We start from the raw sequence: 23,737 nt of genomic DNA on the forward strand, positions 1-23,737 counted from the left end.
GGAAAAGTTGGCCCTGGGCCACCCGAAAGAAACCAGCAAGGATTTTCAAAAGGAAGCATCCATATATGTAATTAAAATACTCTACTCCTAGGTGCTTCAGCAATATCACTCTTTGTGAGCCTGAACCCATCAGATCTCCAAAGCCAAGCAATAGTAGGCCTGGATAATAGTTGGATGGGAACCCATCAGGAAAGTCCAGGTGCTGGGCTGCAACAGCAAACCACTTTCAGTATCTTGCCAAGAAGTCACAAAGGTGGGCTGTGAAAAGCAGACAAGATCCTTGTTAACCCACGTCGGTGTGTAGTCTCTATTCCTAGGTTACATGGGAAAGTGAACAGAAATAGTACACTTCCTCACAGATTCCAAGTTTACTTTAAGCATGTGGTTTTCATTTTTATACTGCATACACACATTGGAAAATCTTACATTCATGCCTCCACTTTGCCTTGCTGAAGGTTTTATAGACAGAGGAAAAACAAGGTGAGATATTCCTGCTGCAGAAAACTGCAATTTCTGGTGATGAATGAGTGCACATTGGAACTAAAGGGGGCTGTTTGTGTGGTCTGCTTGTCAACATCTTTCCAATTGTGGTTTGGAAAGCTGCTGATTGAGTATAAAAAGAACACTTCTAACTATCTATGGAATGAGGCTGAGATAGGGGTCCCAATTTAAGAATTGTAGTGCTATTAAATGTAGTCAGAATGGAAAGGTAGAAAAACAGCAAATAAGGCTTATTAAAAGCAAGTTTGCTCACCGTAAACTGTGTTTTCCGTAGATAGCAGGATGAATTAGCCATGTTGTCTTGGGCGACGCTATCCGATGGCGCACGATATGGAGCCCTCTCAAAGTAGCAGAACTTTGGCGCTCTACTCATGAGTGGCAGTTCCCACACAACTGCCCAGTTGGTTGACTCCTCAGTTGATAAAGATTATCAACTATATCTGATTACAGAAGGTAGAAGCTGCCGGGGAGGCAAATGGGTACGCATAGCTAATTCAACCTATCATCTACAGAAACCAGCGTTTATGATAAGCAAACTTGTTTTTTTCCCCATCAGTAAACAGGATGAATTAGCCATGCTGTCCTGGGGAGTCCCAAGCTAACGGTTGCTGTGACATGTGTCAAGTTAACACAAAAAAAAAAACAAAAAAAACCGGGAAATAGAAAAATGCTTTTTCTTTTTTTTGCAACTCATCCACCTTAGTGGCAGCTTCTAGTGATCTGTTTCTGAGCTCAACTCTGCTTTGCCCAGTGAACTGTTGGACGCTGAAAGCTTATCCAAGCAATGGTGAGCTCTGAAGGTATGAACAGATGACCAAATTACGGCTTTGTAGATGTCAGCAATAGGTACATTTTTGAGGTGTGCTAGTGAAGCAGTGGTGGTTCATACTCAATGAGCCTTGACCGTACCAGTCAGAGGTATAGAGGCCGAAGCATAGCAGTATTGGATACAACTTGTTATCCAGTTGGATAGAGGTTTTGTTTTGTTTTTTACTGCAATGCTCAGTTTGTTAGGGTTGTAGGAGACAAACAGTTGCTGGGCAAGCCTATGACTTTGTGTTCTTTCTTTGTAATATGCAAGGGCTCGTTTGCAATCCAAAATGTGTAATGCTTTCTCCTTTTCTTTCAATGTGGCTTCAGAAAGAAAGTCGGTAGGGAGATCGCTTCATTCAGATGAAAAGCGGTTACTACTTTCAGTAAGAACTTTGGATGTGGCCATAGCACTACTTTATCATGGAAGAATTGAGGATGAAGCAAGATATGAACTAAGGCTTGTGGCTCTCTGACTCATCTTGTAGATGCAACTGCTACTAGAAGTAGAACCTTCCACTTTAGGTACTTCAGAGGCACCATTCGTAGCAGTTCAAATGGGCTCGACATCAGAGCTGTCAGGACAATATTAATGTCCCAAGGTATTGGTGATTTTTGTATTGGAGGATGTAGATGAAGTAAGCCTTTCAAAAAACGTGAAATCAAAGGGTATGTGGAGAAGGAAATTCCTTTGAGTCGATGGTGATATGCTGCAATAGCGCTCAGACGAACTCTTACTGACGAGGTCTACAGATCAGATTGAGAAAGGAGGTATAAATAGCTGAGTAAGTTCTCAGATGAACATGTGAAAGGATCCATGTAGTGAAATATACATCAATTTGAGTAATGCTTACATCTGAAAGAATAGTTATGGCAAGTGGATTATTTTCTTGAAGACAGGAGAAGGTCCTGTATCACCCATGGAAGTAGTAATGGCACTAAGACTTCGCGCTCAACATCCATGGTGTGAGGTGGAGCAAGGGAAGGAGCGAGTGGAGGAGCATCCTGTTTTCTTAGGTTAGGATATTTGGATGATTCTCCAGAAGTCTGAGGTCGGACTGAGAGTTGTACGAGATAGACGTACCATGGTTGTCACGGTCACACTGGTGCTATGAGAATCATGTCCACCTTGTCTTGTATACACTTCTGTACCATTTGTGTAAAGAGAGGAATTGGTGAAAAGGAATATAGAAAACCCACGGACCACGACAGAAGGAACGCGTCCAGCGACTCCCTCTTTGGACTGAAGGAAGCAGAACCTTTGTACTTTCCTGTTGCACTCTGTTGCAAAGAGATCTATGTATGGCTCTTCCCACTAGGAGAAAATGTCGTTGGCTATGTTCTGGTGGTCGAGCACCCATTCATGTGGATGAAAACCTCTAAGCTTGTCCACTTGTATGTTTGCTATTCCGGGCAAGTAGGTTGCCTGAAGTGTGATCAAATCTTGGGTTGCCCATTCCCATATGTGGATTGACTCTTTGCACAAGATTGAACAACTTGAGCTTCCTTGCTTGTTTATGTAAAACATGGCAACTTGATTGTCCATATGAATCAATACTGTTTTCCCTAAAGGAAGTGTGCAAACACCAGTAGGATGTTGCAAATTGCCCTGATACCAGTAAGCTGATTTGATAAGTGGATTCCTAGGTTGACCACTGACCTTGAGACTTGTATTGAAGTAAGAGTGCTCCCCAAACCCGGGTGGAAGCATTGGTTGTGAGGATCAGCTGGTGAGGAAGTGGCCTTAAAGGCGCTCCCTCCTTCAATACCTGCGGCTTTAGCCACCAATTTATATCCCATTTCATGAAGGTTGTCAAGACTACCTTTGTAAATAGTAGTTGATAGAACTGTGGCCACTGGACCTTCAAGCCCCACTGCAATTGCTGCATGTGGAGACAGGTTATGGATATTACATGGATGGCTGCTGCCATATGGTCTAGAACAGTGGTTCTCAACCCTGTCCTGGGGACCCCCCCCAGCCAGTCGGGTTTTCAGGATATCCACAATGAATATGCATGAGAGAAAATTTGCATATACTGCCTCCATAACATGCAAATTTCTTCGCTAATTTCTACTTGTATAATTTAATCTGTTATTTGTATGTTCTTAATGTTCGTTATTTAATTATGCAATAATTGTAAAGCCTGTTGCTAAGTTCTGTTATATGTAAACCGGCGAGATGTTCCCAACGTTCGTCGGTATATAAAAGTTATTAAATAAATAAATAAAAATAAAACAGATCTTCTTTCAGATCCTGGAGTGATTGTGGTGTTATCTGCTCACTGGACTTTGCCCTGACAAAGGGCTTCAATTGTTGAAGGCATTCATATATGTATTGTACCATACAAAACTAGTTTGTTCAATGCAAGATGTTAGCATGGAACTTTGGAACACCTTCTAGCCAAAGTCATCCAAAAACTTGTTATCCTTATTGGAGTGGAGCTTTGACTTTTTGCTTTCTTCATGGCGGATTCCACCACCACCAACTATTGACTATTCCATATCCTTGATATTTTTTCCAGATGGAATTCAAAATCTAGTTTCCTAGCTACCAGTAGGTCTGATTGAGGGGACTCTCATGACTTCAGCAATACTGCATCCAAAACTGCATGAGATGGTAATGCTATGGGTTCAGAAAATATATCTAATATCTTCAAGATACCAAACACTTTTTTACGTGGTTCAAATATCTTACAAACTTCAACCTTCAATGTACCACCCATTTTCTCCATGAATTTAGAATAGGTAAGGTTCTCCGGTGGAGAAGAATGCTCCAGGGGTTCCTCAGGAGTGTCTAAAGGTAGATCTATAGACAAGGTTGGAGATCGGAGAGGAGACGACTAGTCTGATTGAGGAAAAGCTGGCAGACTGGGTTCCTTCCTGAATGCGGGATAGAGAAATCTGTGGGCTCTCTACCCTGGATGGAATGCGATGAGGTTGAGTCTCTTCCCATCTCAGGTCTGGACCTGAGAAATGGAATTCCAGAGGCTGTATCCTAAGGTGCAGGAAAGTGAAGAGATTTTTTTTTTTTTTTTTATTATGATTGAGATTTGCTCCGTTGCCTCGGAGGATCTGGTTCCTGGAGACAAAAGTGGACTTTTTTCATTGATATAACTTGGTGAGGTGGAGAATTTTGAGAGTGCTTGTGGGAAAGCTGCTAGCTGAATTTCCAAAGCCGGGGAGTGGCGAGGCCTATCTAATAAAGGTTCTTTGTACTAAGATCTGTCTCTCGGGAACAGTTCCACCTGTAAATCATATTCTCTCTGTCTGCTTAATGCTTCCAAAGACAAACCGGAGTACATCTTTAGGCCATTCTGGGATGAGCCAGAAGCAATAACAGATGGTGGTCTCATAGGAGATGTCCATGGTCCTTGAGAGAAGGTTTGAAGCAACAGGTTCCACCTCCACTGTGATCTCTGGATCTGGTAGCTTTCTTTTCCTTGAGAATCCAGGGATTAAGAACATAAGAAATTGCCATGCTGGGTCAGACCAAGGGTCCATCAAGCCCAGCATCCTGTTTCCAACAGAGGCCAAAACCAGGCCACAAGAACCTGGCAACTACCCAAGCACTAAGAAGATCCCACGCTACTGATGCAATTAATATCAGTGGCTATTCCCTAAGTAAAATTGATTAATAGCCATTAATGGACTTCTCCTCCAAGAACTTATCCAAACCTTTTTTGAACCCAGCTACACTAACTTCACTAACCACATCCTCTGGCAACAAATTCCAGAGCTTTATTGTGCGTTGAGTGAAAAAGAATTTTCTTCGATTAGTCTTAAATGTGCTACTTGCTAACTTCATGGAATGCACCCTAGTCCTTCTATTATTCGAAAGTGAAAATAACCGAATCACATCTACTTGTTCAAGACCTCATGATCCTAAAGACCTCTATCATATCCCCCCTCAGCCGTCTCTTCTCCAAGCTGAACAGCCCTAATCTCTTCAGCCTTTCCTCATAGGGAAGCTGTTCCATCCCCTTTATCATTTTGGTTGCCCTTCTCTGTACCTTCTCCATCGCAACTATATCTTTTTTGAGACGCGGCAACCAGAATTGTACACAGTATTCAAGGTGTGGTCTCACCATGGAGCAATATAGAGGCATTATGACATTTTCTGTTCTATTAACCATTCCCTTCCTAATAATTCCTAACATTCTATTTGCTTTTTTGACTGCTGCAGCACACTGAGCTGACAATTTTAAAGTATTATCCACTATGATGCCTAGATCTTTTTCCTGGGTGGTAGCTCCTAATATGGAACCTAACATCGTGTAACTACAGCAACGGTTATTTTTCCCTATATGCAACACCTTGCACTTGTCCACATTAAATTTCATCTGCCATTTGGATGCCCAATCTTCCAGTCTTGCAAGATCCTCCTGCAATGTATCACAGTCTGCTTGTGATTTAACTACTCTGAATAATTTTGTATCATCTGCAAATTTGATAACCTCACTCGTCGTATTCCTTTGCAGATCATTTATATATATATATTGAAAAAAGCACCGGTCCAAGTACAGATCCCTGAGGCACTCCACTGTTTACCCTTTTCCACTGAGAAAATTGACCATTTAATCCTACTCTCTGTTTCCTGTCTTTTAACCAGCTTGTAATCCACGAAAGGACATCGCCTCCTATCCCATGACTTTTTAGTTTTTCGTAGAAGCCTCTCATGAGGGACTTTGTCAAACGCCTTCTGAAAATCCAAATACACTACATCTACCGGTTCACCTTTATCCACATGTTTATTAACCCCTTCAAAAAAATGAAGCAGATGTGTTAGGCAAGATTTTGAGGCTTCCTCTGTTGGAGGCCATTTGTGTGAAGTGGACGAGCCAGTCTTAGTCACTTTGAGTCATGATTGTGATGCCTGTGTCATATGATTGGGAGCTGAAACTGATTTCGATATGTGATGCTCCAAATGCTTCACTAACATCACAGATGCCTCATACGCTGCAGGCTTGGTCTGCATCGTATGCCCTGCACTGTGAGATGATCCGTAAGAGTCGCGTTGAGGTGCTTTGTGTCAGGATGCGTCGTGCCCCAAGGGTCTCGACGCAGTTTTAGATTGACTATACATTGTTGATGCCTCAGTTTCTGTTGGAACCAATAACACAGGCATTGGTGCTTTCGACTGCTTTTGCAGCATTGGTCCAGTCACCAAAGCACTGCCCTTACTTGTGAGGGTTCTGGCTTTGGATTTTGAATGCTTCACCTTTTGTTTTGAGAACCCTGTAGAACAGTGGTTCTCAACCTTTTTTTGGCCGGGAAACACCTGACAGATGGTTCTCACATGTGTGAATCTGAACATGTGACCATCACGGGGCTAAATGTAAACATGCTCTCTACATCCACAGGAATCCCCTCAATCCCCAGCAATGAGTGCAGAGCAGATATAGGGCATTACCCTGTACAGCTCGCCATACAAGAAAGATATTCTGGTTCTGATGACATCTCAGTAAAAGCAAAACAAACTCCCTTTACTACCAGGCACAATAACCTTTCTTATGAAAAAGACAGTAATTTACCACTAATGCATATTCTATTGAGAAAACATAACAAATAAGACTGAAACAAATGCCTACATGCTAGTAAAATACCTCACCTCGGTCACACACCCAGAACTGACCTTCACTAAGTACAGAAAAAACACAAATTATAAATATGGAGACAGAAACTGGAATGGAAAACCAAAAAAACCACTCTGCATGCAGTGCGAACCTGGAGAAATGGAACGAGAAATATAGCACCTAACAGACTCTCAGGTTTTGCAATAATGCACACAAACTAACTCGCACAAAGTTACACTTGTATTATGGAACACACTCAAACAGTAACAACCCTATCTAAGAAAAACAACTATTAAACCAGGCCCTAAACACTAATACAGTCCCTATTGGGAAAATTGAATAAGCCAAGCTGCTATAGAGCCCCACACAGAAATAATTGTAAAGCTATACTAAAAATGTTACAAAAACAGCTGAAGAACATAATAATATCCAACGATTAAAACTCGTAAAAATTATTAAAAATGTTCAAATATCAATAAAATATTTCAAAAAAGCAGACATTGCATAATACCCAATAATTAAAATGGCAGTCAATCAAGAAAACTACATTTAAAAAGCCATCCTTTACTTACCCTCTGCAGCAACTCTCCTACTCCTTTCTCTTCCAGGCCAATAGCACTCACCAGAAGCAGTAAGGGCTGCTGAAGCTCTGTCCTCACAGTCCTCTTCCTTAGCGCCCGCAACCAGTCACTCACAAACACACACAAACCCCCAATTAGACCCCACCACCAGTCTCAGTGTCTCTCATACCAGTCATCTTCCTGACCAGTCTCTCTCTCTCACACACAGAAACACATCACCTCCCTGACCAGTCTCTCTCTCAATCACACACATGCTCTCTTAAATACAAGCTCTCAATCACACATGAATGCTCTCGCACCCACTCACACAAGCTCTCACTTAGGCACCCATTCACACCCACTCACACAAGCTCTCACTTAGGCACCCATTCACACCCACACACACAAGCTCTCACCCATGCATCCATTCACACCCACACACACAAGCTCTCACCCATGCATCCATTCACACCCACAGACACAAGCTCTCACCCATGCATCCATTCACACCCACAAACACAAGCTCTCACCCAGGCACCCATTCACACCTCAAACACAAGCTCTCATCCAGCCTCTCATTCACACCCACAAACTCTCACCAAAAATCTCTTCTTCCTTCACTGCAGGGATGGGCTCCAGTTCTGCCGCAGCTTTACTCCGACTGGCCTTCTTTTTTCGCCACCACAGGGATGGGCTCCCATGGTGGCCTCGGTTGGGGTCGGATTTCCTCTTCTCCGCATCGGGGATGGGCTCCTGTGGCGGCCTTGCTTGGTCAGAGTCGGGTGTTCCTCTTCACCACCACGCGGCCTTGCTTTGTCGGGGTTCAACACTGCCATTCCTCCCACCCCCGGGCTATGCGATGCCTGCCTCACTGGCCAATCAAAGGCTTTTTCCATTCTTCCTACTCCCACTGGCAGGTAGAAGGGAGGAGGGAGGAGGCTTCAGATTGGCCTGCGCGGGGGCAGGCAGAATGAAGGAGGCTTCACATTGGGCAGTGGGGGTAGGAAGCAAGGAGGCTTCCAATTGGCCCACGGGGGCTGGAAAAAGGGAGAAGGAAAGTACAACGGGGCAGTGGGACACCGGGAGATGCGATACACCTGCTGGTGTTTAGCGACACACTGGTGTTTAGCGACACATCCCTAATCTAGGGACTAAAACTGACACCAGTTATCCCCGGACCCACAGCCACTCAGGAGGACCACAGAACCACAAACTGCAGCCAAGCAACTGAATGGCACATGCTTCCAGATGATTGATGCCCCAGACAGCCTCCTCTGTAACCCAGTGCCTCTGTGTCATCAACTCCTGCTAGTGAGTCTCCCAACCCTGGAGGCTCACATCTCTCAGTCAGTCCGGTGTTCGTAGGGAAATGTCTTTCCTTAGATGTTCCACTTTCAAGGATCACTGCATATGGATGCTAATCTCCACCGGTAAACTGAAGCCGTATCGAGAGGTCCTGAGACTGTGGACTTCGTGCAAGCAGTTTGTGTTGAAGAGGACGCATATGCGCCCTTTGTCACAGAACCACTTCTAGGGTGGCTATCAACCGAACATCTGCAGGTAAGATTATACAGCCGGGCGAATTGCTTCTGTCAATAGCCACACCTGCACTATCCATTTATGAATGCAGGCCTCTGGCCGGAACACGCTGCCTTGCTTTGTGTCGAAACCAACACCGAGACACTCCAGCATTTGAGATGGCTGTAACTTGCTTTTGGCCAAGTTCACCACCCAACCTAGAAATTGTGGCAAGGAAACCACCTTGCACGAAGCCTGAAGACTCTCTCCATGCCCTAGGCCCAAATTATCTAAAATGTCTAGGTACGGGTGGACCAGAATATCATCCTGTCTCGACACTGTCGCTACTACCACCAGCACCTTGGAGAAGGTCCTGGGGGTGGTGGACAAACCAAAAGGTAGCTCTTGAAAACTGATTTTGTTGCCCCAAAACATCAAACTACATAAACAGATGATGCTCTAGCCGAATGGGAATATGTAGATACACCTCTGACAAATCCAAAGATGTAAGAAACTCCCGACTGTACTGCCATTATCACCAAACAAAGGTTTCCATGTGTAAATGAGCCACTCACAATGACTATTGACTCCCTTTATGACCAGGATGTGGCAAAAGGAAACCTTGAGTACAATGAAATAAATGGAATAATAACCCGTACTTTCTTGTGACTTAAGCACTCGAAACATGGCCTACCAGCTCAGGAGTCTCGACAATGTAACCTCCAATGCCAGCCTAATTTCTGGAAAGTCTCAGGAGACACCATAAAGTCATCCGAAGGAACGCAGAACACCAGAGTATGGCCATCCCTTATCACCACCAGAACCCATTGGTTTGACGTGATCTTGATCCACCTCCGATAAGAGGAAACAGGCAAAGCCCTATCTCCAATTCTAGGAGGTGGGTCAGCACACTTTCATTGAGTGGGGTCAGGATGCATCATCATCCGAGCCTGCGTCCCATCTGGGCTACCTGGGCTGAAAGGACTGAGACCTACTCAGAGACTGAGTCCTCTGAGAAGTCACTTCTCTGTAGGGTCGAAAATGTCTGAAACCCTTAGAACGGCCCCTCGCACCTAAAGAGCACAACGCCTACTTTTAATCCTCTGGTAAACAAGGAACTTGGGACTCACACCACCTATAGATCATTTACTCCAACTCACTTCAAAACAAGAGTGAACCTTTAAGAGCAACTTCATAAGATTAGACTTTGAAATTGTAGCAGTAGACCAAATCTCAGCCACAGCTGACGCATGGCTGCTAACACCAAAACCAACTCTCTGACCGAGGGACAAACCAAGGCGCAGCCCACATCCACTAAAAGCTGGCAGCCAGTTCCATCACTGCCCTGGTATTCAAACCAGCCTCATTAGCTTCCTGAGATAAAAGCAAGCAAGCGCGAGCCATCAGGGAGCAGCAAGAGGCTAACTGCAATTCACTGCCACTGCCTCAAGACCTGCATAAGGAAAGCCTTAACCCTCCTATCCTGCGCACTCTCCAATGTCACACTCCCTTCCACAGGAAGGTCATCCACTTGGAGACTGCAAACATCAAAGCATCCACTTTCAGAAAACTGCTGTCTCTCGCTGTCGGATCCAAGGTTTGTCCTCCTTTAAAATTAGTTTCCAGAGTGTCCCACTCAAGGCCAATCAAGGTACTAAAACAGGATTCTTCTTTGGCCCAGACATGGAACCAACACCCGGCACTCCCAGCATCATCAGTGTCTGGGAGATCAGAGCCAGTGACCCATCTATATGACTCCAAACCCAGAGGGATTTCTCTGCCCTCCAGGAAGAAAGGATCACCTTCGTCATCCGAGCCAGCAGGGTCCCCATCAGCGGAACCCGCAGCAGTCTGGGGCGCACTCCGATGCTTACCTGCAGCACCAGACTTGCGGGATTCCACAGTCTGTGATCCTGAACTTACAGGTTTGGCCGGTCCCAAACATTAAAAGGGACTGCTGCCCTTGAAAATAATTCCACACTAGAAAAAAGGCAAAAGGATCCATAAAAATACCAGTGGGTATTGGAGAGGCGCCCACTGAGAAGTCCTCCTCTGCTGAAATTCCAGTTAGGGGGAGCCTCAAAACCAAGCAAAACTTCTGACAGACCCCCCTCTGGTCCCATTCCTGCATCCTGTTGGGAAGGGCTGGGCTCAGCCAAATCCATGGGAGACAGCTCTCCCTTAGCCTCCAAACAGCACTGACAAGATTAGAGGGGACACCCTGCTGTGATGCCCAAATATGGCAAGCGGTGCAAAGCGCAAGGTGCTTAGGATTCTTTGCTACCGGAGGCATAGATAAAACGTCCACTAGGAGTACGTTTACAAACAAGCGTCTGACAATTGTGCATCCAACTGTGCGTCCTGTACAAGGCAAGCCCAGACAGGATGCCCAAAAAACAGGACGCCCAAATATGGGAGGACACGCATCTCATGATGAAGAGCTAAGGCACTATGATCCGAGGAATGCACACACTATGGACACCAAAATGTGGACACCCAGTCCACACAGTCCAGACAGATGCCCAACCTGGATGCACAGGTGCGAACTGACATCAGTCACTGTTTCACAGCAGACTTGCACAGGAGGCAGCACGCAAACGCTGCTGCGACCTACCATGCAGTAACTCAGAAAAGCCTGAAAGCAAGTCCTAGCCAAAAGGCTGCTCAACCCACCAAAACTGCTGTGACTCCCCAACCCCTCACACAGAGGCCGGAATGAACATCAGATTGACACGCTGAGGCTCAGAGACCAGACCAGAAAGGGGAGGGGGAGGAATCCCTAAAATTATCCCTCTCTATTTTATGTATTTAATTTTTTATTTTTTTTTTTACATCCCTTTGCCTGAGCTCAGCCTGTCCCAGCCAAGTACAGAGTCGGTCTCTGGCTGCAGGGACAGAGGGCTAATGCCTTTACAGCTGCGCTTGGCTTTCCTGAATTAGCTAGCCTCTTAGCTAATTCTCTCCTGGCAGCTAAGTCCATGCCGGAAAACAGACTAACACACCAAGGCACTTGACTGAGGAAGGTATCATGAGATATCACTTTAGGAGAATTTGATTGAGGGAGGGACAGGACAACAACGTATCTTCTCAAGAGAAGCTGTGGTAAATTATTTTAAGCAGTTATTTAGTTTACGTGAAGAACTTTGTACCTTGATAGAAGTAGGTGGAGCAGAGAATCACTAATATTACTAGTGTGATTATTTGATATAAGGCAAATAAATTCTGAGAACACATATGCCATTTTTCTTAGCTTGCCTTGTAACAAGAAACAGGTCATGAGATCAGATATATTAAAGAGCAGTTACTCAAGAGGCTAACTGTGCAGATATCAGTGAAAGCAGGACAGTAGCCACTTGGCCACATCTAAATGTTTGCTGATGTGATAAGCACAGACAGTTGGGGCTTCGAGTACACATGAGAGTAGCCTAGAGAAAAACTGAAACTAGGATAAAGGTCAGAAGAATCAACATAAAAAAACCAACATCAGGTTAAGTGTCTGAAATCAGAGAAAAAACAGATCAGAGGAAAAGTTTTTGAACATTACAGTGGTTAATGAGGTGCCTGATGAACTGTTCCTGGTTTTCCAACGATGTGTTTCCATCTTTCTAAAGATATATCAGACTGATATTGGAAACTGTGAAGGGGAAGTATCTTTGTATATATTCTTTAATGCAAACTTTAGTCTTGTATGCTTTTATTGCTTATTCTCAGACTTATAAGTAAAACTTCTATACTTATAAATAATTGTGTTGTGTATTCTATGACAAAAAAAACACACCAATTTTCCTATCCACTACAAAAGCGGTGCGTGATTAAATGCCTTCTATTCCCTTTTTTTTTTTTTTTTTTAAAAAGCAATCTGCTAGAGATGGAGAATACTGGCGGTGGAATATATACTGTGATGTCAGCTTTGCTCTGTCTCCATCTGCTGGTAGAGGTGCGTAGCCCACTGGTCATGGATTAATCTGTCTGAATACTGAGAAACTGGGCAGTTGTGCAGGAACTGCTGTGCATGAGCAGAGCGCCAAAGCTCTGCTACTTTGAGAAGGCTCTATATTGTGCGCCATCGGATGACTTCACCCAAGACAGCACGGCTAATTCAGCCTACTTATCGAAAGAAAGAGACAATTCTGGTTAAAGAAATTACTATAACCCTAACAGGGTCCAGATGCACCTTGCTATGTTGCTAATACATATTATACAGCCTATGAACTCTAGGAGAATGCACTGCTCACAAGAAGAGTGATGCAGATGGGTTTTAGAGGCAATAACGTGTGAAACTGTAGCCTAGTTTTTAGAGCAATGGTCTGAAAACTAGAGAAACCAGGTTCAAATCACACTTCATCACCAACATTTAAAGTGACTCATGTAAGATCTTATTTCCTGCTGCCTCATGTACACACTTAAATTGTAAGAGCTTTAGGGAAGGGAATATTAAACCTGAATTATTAATTATGCAGTAAACAGCATTATTTAGAAAGGTAGACTAAAATTCCAAATTCTAAAGTTGCATTCAACTGTGTAAGTAGCTGCATTAAAATAGGTATGCTCTCTATTGTGTTTCCTTCATAATAGAGAAAACAGTAATTAAAGAAGCAAATAAAGTTACATGATACACAGCAGTGTTAACTAGATTCCTTAAAACATAATTTTTTCTAGTTCCTGCTTAGTTTGTTGAGCCTACATGTTTTTCTTTGTCACCCAAATTTTTGTTTTTGCAGTTTTTGGGGAGAGGAAGGAAATAAAAAGTGTGAATTCACATGGTTTTAAAATCTTCCTGATTGTATTTAATAGTCCTGGGGGAATTCTACACTACTGCAGAGCACAGAATTTGTGCAGAATTCTCCTCCTGCACAGCTGCATAGATTTTGCGCAGAATATGGCAGGCCCCAGCATGTCGCAAGCAGAGCCTGTCCTGCTCGCGGAAAAGATGGAACAGGCCCCGGCATGCCGCGAGCGGAGACCATCCTGTTCCGGGCGAAGATGGAGCAGGCCCCATTGAGAGTGAGTCTGTGTGTGGAAGACTGTGAGCCTAAGGGGTTAGAGAGAGAGAGAGAGCATGTGTGAGGGTGTGTGGATGAGAGCCAGTAAGAGGGAGTCTATGTGAGGAGATTGGGAAGGAGTGTGTATGTGTTTGAGAGATTGGGAGCTGGTGTGTGTAAAAAAGGGATTGTGTGCATGTGAGGATGCTTGTTTGTGAGTGAGAGAACCTGTGTGAGAAGGGTGTGTGTATGTGTGAGAACGAACCTGTATGAAGGGATATGCATATGTGTGAGAAAGAGAGAGGGAGCCTAAGTGTAGGGGAAGCTGAGCGAGATAGGGAGCTAGTGTGCAGGGATGTATGAGGGTGTATGCGTGAGAGAGGGAGTCTGTATAAGAGGGGGTTTGTGTGAGAGAGAGAGCCTGTACAAGACGGTGTGTGTGAAAGAGAGAGGGAGCCTGTACAAGAGGGTGTGTCTGGGAAAGAAAGAGAGCCTGTATAAGAGGGTGTGTGAGAGAGAGAAAGAGAGCCTGTATAATAGGGGTGTGTGTGTGTGTGAGAGAGCCAGTGTAAGAGTGTGTGTGTGTGTGTGTGTGAGTGAGTGAGAGAGAGAGAGAGCCAGTGTAAGAGTGTGTGTGTGTGAGAGAGTGCCTGTATAAGAGCGTGTGTGTGAGAGCGCCTGTATAAGAGGAGGTGTGTGGGAGAGAGAGAGAGCGCGCCTGTATAAGAGGGGGTGTGAGAGAGAGAGAGCGCGCCTGTATAAGAGGGGGTGTGTGGGAGAGAGAGAGAGCGCGCCTGTATAAGAGGGGGTGTGTGGGAGAGAGAGAGTGCCTGCATAAGAGGGGGTGTGTGGGGAAGAGAGAGCGCCTGTATAAGAGGGGGTGAGAGAGAGAGAGAGAATAAGAGGGGGGGTGAGAGAGAGGGAGCCTGTATAATAGGGTGTGTGCATGAGAGAGGGGGAGTCAGTATGAAGGTGCATGTGTGTGCATGAGAAAGGGGGAGTCAGTATGAAGGTGCATATGTGTGCATTACAGAGAGAGGGAGTATGTATGAGGGTGTGTGCGTGAGGGCATCTGTATGGGGGGGTACATAAGAGAGAGAGAGAGAGGGAGTCTGTATGAGAGAATATGTGTGAGAGAAAGAGGCTGTATGAGGGGTTGTGTATGTGCACTAGAGAGAGGGTGCTTGGGGGGGGGGAGGGGGGGGGGGGGGACAGAGAGAGCCTGTGTGAGGGGCAATACTGAGAGAGGGGTCAAATTCTGGAAGTGGAGATAGAGTAGAAGGTATTGAGCCTAGAGGGGGAGGGAAAAGATTGTGGCAGGTGGAGGAGTTGGGGCCTGAGAGGGCAAAGTGAAAGGAGACTCGCTAGAGGAGTAAGGAAAAAGGGTGGAAGAAACACTCTTAAAGTGAACTAGGGACATTCTGCTCAAAATATTTTAAACTCTACATCTTTAACTGTTTCCTATATTACATTTTTAATTAATAACTTAAACATTATCTTGTATGGTATTATTTTGACAAAGTATGCAGAATTTTGCAGAATTTAAAGTTTTTGGGGGTAGAATTTTAAGTTGTGTGCAGAGTTGGGGTTTTTTTGCACAAAATTCCCCCAGGAGTAATTTAAGTTGTTTCTGCTTTCCCCTTATTCCTCTCTGGGATTTTACCAGAGATCTATGCATCGATCCTGGGAAAAGGGTACATAGTATACATACATAGACTTAAGAACCTCTCCAAGGAATTAAATAGAAAAATAAATATTATGTCTGACTGCTACATGCATCACTTAAAAGTGCAGTCTGGAGTGGGTATCCGAAGTGACAGCGATGCTAGGCAGGCTAGCTCTATAGCGCCTCCTAGTGACTACCCACCATAGCTCGGCTGCTTCTCACCTGATTGCTGCCGCCGCACAGTTCCAGTTTTTTCTGCACCGTTTGGGCATTGAAGGCAGCGCCCACGGGGGACCAACTAGTGCTGAGCGGGCGACAGGAGCCCAAACGCAGCACGCCGGCCAGCATACGCCCGCTGGGCAGCATTGTGCGCCCAGGAACACTACTCCCCAACACCGGCCCGCAACTCACGCGAGGAGCGATACAACCAACCCGCAAAGGACGGATTGCGGGCACCGTAATCATAGCGCGCCGGAGCTGCTGTACGGTGCGTCGTCGTGTCGGTTGGTTCATAATGATGACGCATCGGACTTACAGAGCCGACATCTTAGGAAGGGCGGCAACTATGGTTTGTTCTTATATGGCTGCACATGGGATGTTGACATTACTGTTCTCTCTTTAATTTTGGCCATGTAGTAATCTCTTGCTGTCTTTCTCACTGAACATTTACTGGTTTGAGAGGGTTCAGACGAGTTGTAGGGCGAGTCCCCGTCGTGCCTCCGGCTCAGGCTTGAAATTTCAGTGCTAGTTCCACTCCTTTTTACGGTGAGATATTCAAGGCGTTTTGATTTGTGCTTATGTAGTTACTTTAGCGACTCATATGCACATTGTCATGTCAATAAAACTTCCTGAATGTGTACCAAGCATGGTTTCCTGGGATAGATATATATATATATGGAGTTATTTTTCCCTTGTACCGTTCTCTTCTCGCTCTCCCGGTGATAACTTCGCCTTCAGAGGAGGGGGCGGGCTCGTGTTGCTAAGCTGTAAGCAGAGCTGCGCTGCCTTCTGCGAGCTTGACCCGTGCTGCGCTGTCTTCCGGCAAGGCTTCTGGAGCAAATATGAATTATTGCCACAATCTTGACTGCGATAGTGCTCGGAGTGGCGGTGTGGCCTGGATTGTACAAGTGGAGGGGGAATTCTGCACAAATTCCTCATTCCGAAGTAGCGCAGAATCCCCAGGACTAAGTAATTAATGAAACTAACATATTGCATTGAATGCTAACTCTTTTTGGGTCTGAGTAAAGAAAATATGCACTGAAGTGCCTTGCACATTTCTTACAATATTATGTCAGGCTCCCAGTGAGAGGAAAAAAGATCTATTTTGCTAGCCCAGCTAAGCGGCTGACGCAATATCATGCCTATAAAAAATTGCATCCAAACTGGATGCCCGTTTTTTTTCCAATGCATGCGCCTTTACAGCCTCTGGGCGCTCGATACAGTATGCAAATGTGTGGCTGCATTAACAGGGTCACGCTAGGGAACAATTGTACGTCCCTAGCACTTATTGCATCGGGTGCCCGGGATTACAACGGGCGCGCATCTGTTCAAGCCTCTGCGGAAGGTCTGAAGCCCTTTCAATTGCCCAGCTTTATTTTAAAGTGCTCCATATTTATTCCCAGAATAACCGCTTACATGATTGGTTTTGTTTGCCCCACTGGTTCAAAAAGTGAATGCGCATCTCAAATCAATAGCGTTCTACCCAGGTTTATTCTTACATCACAAGCAGTAGAATTGAGTATAGTAATGATACCGAGTAGGAAGAACCCCATAGAACAATATTTTTTCAATTTCTCCGGCGCAATCGACTCGCGGTTTGACTTAATACCAGCCCTGGGGCTGGTGTTAAGTTTGCTTCATTAACGAGTGTGCATTGGGTGCTGTTTTTTTCTGCATCTGGGTAATAGCTAATAACCTCATCTACATGGCATTTACAGTTGATGAGCGCTATTAGCTACACATGCGTTTGTAGCACAGCGCATCCAAAACGCACGTCCACCCATGCGTCGAAACTGTGTGCTAACCTGAGAGCACTTTATTGCATTGTTCCATTAATGAGCTATGTTCTCTCAGTTGCAGTTCTGTCTTTTTATCACCAGAGAGGGCTTAAATACAACATGATGCTTGTCCTTTATTTCTCCCAAAGACAGCCAATGTAGTTTAGTGGTAAGGAAAAGGAGGCAGTAAAAGCTAAAAATGCATCCTTCAGAAAATGGAAAGCATCCCCAAACGATGAAAATAGGCAAGAGCAAAAGCACTGATAAGTTAGATGTAGAACAGTAATTAGGCCAAGAGAGACTTTAAGAAAAGGCTTGCCAGGAAAGTAAAAACTTATAAAAACTATTTCAGGTATATTCAAAGCAAAAAACCTGTGAAGGTCAGTTAGGCCACTAAATGGCTAAGGGGCGAGGAGGAAGTGATGCCATCCACCACAATAGATACCTAGACCCGGGGCTCCCATCATCCACGAAGCAACAAGATCAATAGCGGTGCACTCAGAGGACAAAAAAAATTCCCTGAAGATTGCTTTCAGACACCAAAAGCACAGAGGATGGCTGTGACAAAGAGAAAACCTGACCAGCAGCGCTTCTCCTTTGCCTGCAGAAAAGCCTGCAACTCGCTGAATCGGAAGAAACAAGGGAAGCAGATCACATGGCGTCAGCAGCAGCAGACAGCCACAAAATTCAAATAGAAAACTGCACCAGTGGAAAAAATAAAGATAACAGCAAAGCAGAGGACGGAGGCTTGCCAACGTGCAGAATTCTGAAAGTGGTTCGCTGAAATGAGGCAGGATATGGCAACTCTCCGTGCTGAAGTCGGGGGATGGATCGCAGAGGTAAAGGAAGACATAGCAGTGCTGGGACACCGAACAGAAGAGGCAGAGTCACGGCTGGATGATCAAGCCTCAGTTATAGCCGCCCTGCAGAAGGAAAACATAACCTTCGCTAACTCCATCACAGCACTGAAAGACAAAAGAGAGGACTTTGAAAATAGGTCCCAGAAAGCCAACCTTTTGATTCAGAGGAGTGCAGAAACTCCCTGAATACAACTGCCACACTACAGTGACCAGCATATGCTCCACTGTACTAGAATCCATAGAAGGCAAGGCGGAAGACACAGTGATAAAACTGGACAGAGCTCATAGATCCCTAGACATCCCAAGGGGCAACCTACTGAGGGACATAGTGGCCTGTTTTCACGACTTCACTATCAAAGAGCGAGTAGCCTGGATTGCCAGACAAATGGGCCATGTGGAGTGGCAAGGCCAGAAATAGTGTCTAATGATATGAAGTCTAATGATAGTGTCTAATGATATGAAGTCTGCAAAACAATGCGACAAGGCGATAGCAAAAGCCAGAAGAATGCTGGGATGCATAGAGAGAGGAATATCGAGTAAGAAAAGGGAAGTGATTATCCCCTTGTACAGATCCTTGGTGAGGCCACAACTGGAGTACTGTGTTCAGTTCTGGAGACCGTATCTACAAAGAGACAAGGACAAGATGGAAGCGGTACAGAGAAGGGCGATCAGGAAGTTGGAGAGTCTTCATAGCATGACATACGAGGAGAGATTGAAGAATCTAAATATGTACTCCCTGGAGGAAAGGAGGAGCAGGGGTGATATGATTCAGACTTTCAGATACTTGAAAAACTTTAATGATCCAAAGACAACGACAAACCTTTTCCGTCAGAAAAAAATCAGCAGAACCAGAGGTCACGAGCTGAGGCTCCAGGGAGGAAGACTAAGAACCAATGTCAGGAAGTGTTTCTTCACGGAAAGGGTGGTGGATGCCTGGAATGCCCTTCCGGAGGAAGTGGTGAAGTCTAAAACTGTGAACGACTTCAAAGGGGCGTGGGATAAACACTGTGGATCCATCAAGTCTAGAGGGCGTGAATAAAGTGGAGGCATTCAAACACTGCACGGAGCGGCAGTAGCCACGGAGGCATTCAGACACTGCACGGAGCGGCCGTAGCCACGGAGGCATTCAGACACTGCACGGAGCGGCCGTAGCCACGGAGGCATTCAGACACTGCACGGAGCGGCCGTAGCCACAGCGGCATTCAGACACTGCACGGAGCGGCCGTAGCCACAGAGGCATTCAGACACTGCACGGAGCGGCAGTAGCCACAGAGGCATTCACGGAGCGGAATGCCAGTGGCCAGAAGTTGGTGTTCCACCTTCACGGAGCGGAAGGATGGAGGGCTGCTATTTCCAAAAAAAAAATAAAACAAAACAAAAAAATAAAAACAGGGGTGGGTAAGAGTATGGGGCAAGGGGGTGGCCTGCTTGTTCCAGCGGTTGCTACCCCTAATTGAGCTGGATGTCACTTGGATGCAGATACAGAGCTGCTCTCTAAATTGGGTGGAGGGGAATTAGGGCTGGAGGGTACTGGAAGCCAATAGTAACAGGTGGGAGAGAGAAAAAGGGAAAAAAAATGGATAAAGTGCGTAGCTTGCTGGGCAGACTTGATGGGCCGTTTGGTCGTCTTCTGCCGTCATTTCTATGTTTCTATGAAAGTGGAAATTTTCCAGGACCTATCAACTACAATCAAGAAGCACAGGGACTTCTGCAGAATCATTAACACAATAAAGAAATCTGATATCAGGTATCGTTGGCTATTCCCCCCATTAGATTACAATTCACCATACAAGGGAAAATCTTCAAAAGTGCAGTCTGTAACAGAGGCCACAGACACACTGAAAGAAATTGGAATCAGCGTACCAGTAAACCCACAGGAGATCCACACCAAAGCACAACCTCAAAACAAGAAAGACTGAACCACGTGGCAAGTATCCTGAAGAGGCAAGAGAGCATCTGAACGCTAAAATTAGGGAGGAAGAGGTACTAGAAGCCATTTCCAACCTTAAACTGGGGAAAGCCCCAGGACTAGATGGTTACACAGATAGATTCTACAAATCCTGCAAACAGGCTATAGTCACTACAATGTTCAACTACCTGAGAGAGGGAGGCCAGCTAGCGGTAGGCTCCAATTTAGCGGGCATCATTGTGATCCCCAAAGAGGGATGTGACCCCACACTGCAGGTCATATAGACCCATCTCCCTAATTAACATAGATCTTTAAATATTAGCCAAAATTCTAGCTCAGCGGCTAGGTCTAGTGGCCCCTAGATCAATCAGGCTTTGTGCCAGGAAGGCTAGGATCAGACAACACCCACAGGTTCCTAAACACAGTGTGGTGGGTACAGAAAGTGAAAACATCAGCAATACTACTGGCGGTCGATGCCGAAAAAGCATTTGACAGGGTGCACTGGGCCTTTCTGTTCCAGGTCCTTCACAGATTTGGATTGGGTCCACATTTTTTAACATGGGTCAAAGCCCTATACCACCAACCAAAAACGAGCATCCGGGTCAACGGTGGGTACTCAAACTTCTTCAAGGTTACTTGGGGAATGAGAGAGGGATGCCCATTGCCCCCCCCCCCCCCCTTCCCATTCGCATTCTATCTGAAACCCTTTGCCGACCGGATTAGAGCCAACAGGAAAATTGCTGGTATAAAAGTGGGGGCACACGCATACAAGATGACATCCTGTTCGCAGATAACATCCTGTTCTCACAGATGCCATCATCTCCCTCTCCCTCTTACTTAAGGAGATGTGGAGATATGGTAAGTTAGGCTTTAAAGTTAATAAGGAGACGTCTGAAATCCTTAACCTAAACCAGGGGCCCAAGGAGGCATCGGACATCAAGATCAATCTTCCTTTTAAAGGGGCCAATGGAAGTGTAAAATATCTAGGGATAAGACGGGGGACGGATTTGGGGAAACTATTTGAGATCAACTACAGTCCACTCTTGAGGGAAGTAACTATAGACCTAGAGAAATGGGAAAGGTCACAGTTGTCCTGGCTAGGTAAAATACACACTATTAAAATGAACATTCTGCCCTGATTTTGCTACCCATTCCAGACCCTTCCCATAAGCATACGTCCCAAAATCATAAAAGTGTGGCAGAGGAAACTATTCCTTTTCATGTGGATAGACTCCTGCTACTATTCATAGAAGTCTGCACCTCAGACGAGAAATTCTGCCACTTAATTCAAATTGTTATTGTAGAGGCTCACTGCGAACTCATGGCTTGGTGGCGCAAAAACGAGATACCTCAGAAATCTCATATTCAAATCAGGCTTGCCAGTCTTTATACTATGTATAGGCTCACCACTCTACATGACTCCCTACCTTGAAAAGATCTTGGGCACCATACATTGAATGGCGAAACACCCAGCCTGAGACCCAGAACAAGATCTTGAAATTCATCACAAAGTGAATATAAGCACCCCACACACACAAACACACACACATACTGATACCAGATCGAGAGCCAGATACCACAATAGGCACCATAAGGGGGGTGGGAGGAATCTTTTTGGAAAGGGGGCATGGGGTTAAAAATGAAATACAACTGAACACAAGACATTATCCTTTTGTCGTGTCACACCTATGTTTATTGTATGCTTGTGTACAGTACAACGCTGTAATCGATATGTCATCTATACAGAACATACCAATTATTGCTGTAACCGAATTAAGGATCAATTTGTAACACCTTCATTTTGTTATTGTGCATTAAACAAATCATTTTCAAAAATGAGCAAGGGGCAAAAGGGGTGCTCAGTGAGGACAAGGAAGTGACAAAGTGAATCCTTTGCCTTGGTCTTTACAGAGGCCGATGTGAGGAACTTACCCATACCTGAAACATTCTTTTAATGGTGGAGATTCTGAGCAATTAAATCAAATATCAGTGACAATGGAAGATGTAATAAATCAGTTTGCTAAATTGGGTCGATACAGTAAGGACGCATTAGAGTGCGGCAGTGCCGGGCGCACCCTCGTTTGCCCCACGCACTGTTCTGATCACATACCGCTCGATAGTCTATTGAAATGGCATGCAAATGCAAGCCGCATCTGCGAAGCGTTAGGGGAAGCGTTAGGCCCGCGCAACCGATTTTACTGTATAGGCGCTTAATACAGCGCCTATACAGTATCCTGGGTGCGCTGGTACCTGACAGGCAGCAGGAAGTGGATCCCAACTTTAACCCATGAAAACCTAAAAACCTAAAATCCCCTCCTCCCGAAGCGGCTCGACAAGTGCCAACTTACCTTTTGTTGTTTTTCAGCCTTTTCAGCCTTCTCTGCCGTCCTTCGGAGGGGGGGCAGCCGGCGGCGAAAGCGGCTTGCAGCGGTGTCCCCCCCCCGGTCCCGGTTCTCCTGGCTCTCGATGATGTTCTAGCAGGTACTCCAGCTCGACTTCCGGCTGACAGCTACCCCCTCCCCCCCCCCCAGACTGCTAAGTTACGGCCTTGAAACCGAAGCGAAGCGTACTTTCCTGGGCTTGAGCGCTGTCACGCCCGCCCGTCCCTGTGCTTTCATTGGCTTGAGCGTCCAAATTGACGGGCGCTCAAGCCAATGAAAGCACAGGGACGGCCGTGACATGACAGACTGCGGGTTCCTTCCGTAGCCCAGGCCGGTGCCAGCCAAAGAAAGGGAAAGGAGACAAAGGCCCACAACTGGACCCCAGATAGGCAGCAGCAGGAAATAAAAGGAGACAGCGGGCTGCCTCCAGCGCTCACGTCACCAGCGGCCAAGAAATTAAAAGAGCGCGGGTGCAGCCAAGGGGGAAAAAAAAAGACGTCACGCCCGCCCGTCCCTGTGCTTTCATTGGCTTGAGCGTCCAAATTGACGAGCGCTCAAGCCAATGAAAGCACAGGAACGGGCGGGCGTGATGTCACGGCCGTCCCTGTGCTTTCATTGGCATGAGCGCCCAAATTGACGGGCGCTCATGCCAATGAAAGCACAGGGACGGGCGGGCGTGACGTCACGGCCATCCCTGTGCTTTCATTGGCTTGAGCGCCCTTCAATTTGGACGCTCAAGCCCATGAAAGTTCGCTTCGCTTCCAAGGCCATAACTCAGCAGTCTTTTTTTGGGGGGGTAGCTGTCAGCCAGAAGTCGAGCTGGAGTACCTGCGGGAACATTGTCGAGAGCCAGGAGAACCGGGACCGGGGGGGCCGCTGCAAGCCGCTTTCGCCGCTGGCACCTCCTGAGGACGGCAGAGAAGGTTGAAGGGGCTGAAAGCAACAAAAAGTAAGTTGATAACATGTCGAGTAGCTTCGGG

The 23,737-nt window shown here is 45.8% G+C and overlaps 1 protein-coding gene across 2 annotated transcripts in view; it reads right to left on the bottom strand.

Moving 5' to 3' along the window:
• MIPEP (mitochondrial intermediate peptidase) overlaps positions 1-16,365 on the bottom strand; it is a 375,213-nt gene extending 358,848 nt beyond the window's left edge. Inside the window, exon 1 of one of the 2 annotated variants that reach the window (XM_029602546.1) lies at positions 15,833-16,360. In XM_029602546.1, the coding sequence (XP_029458406.1) occupies positions 15,833-16,123 (291 nt within the window). In that variant the 5' untranslated portion in view covers positions 16,124-16,360. Of the gene's footprint in view, positions 1-15,832 lie in introns of both variants that reach the window. The other variant, XM_029602547.1, reaches the window with a different exon arrangement.
• Between the last annotated feature and the right edge of the window lie 7,372 nt (positions 16,366-23,737).

This window comes from Rhinatrema bivittatum, chromosome 5 (assembly GCF_901001135.1).
Source record: "Rhinatrema bivittatum chromosome 5, aRhiBiv1.1, whole genome shotgun sequence".
Lineage (NCBI taxonomy): Eukaryota > Metazoa > Chordata > Amphibia > Gymnophiona > Rhinatrematidae > Rhinatrema > Rhinatrema bivittatum.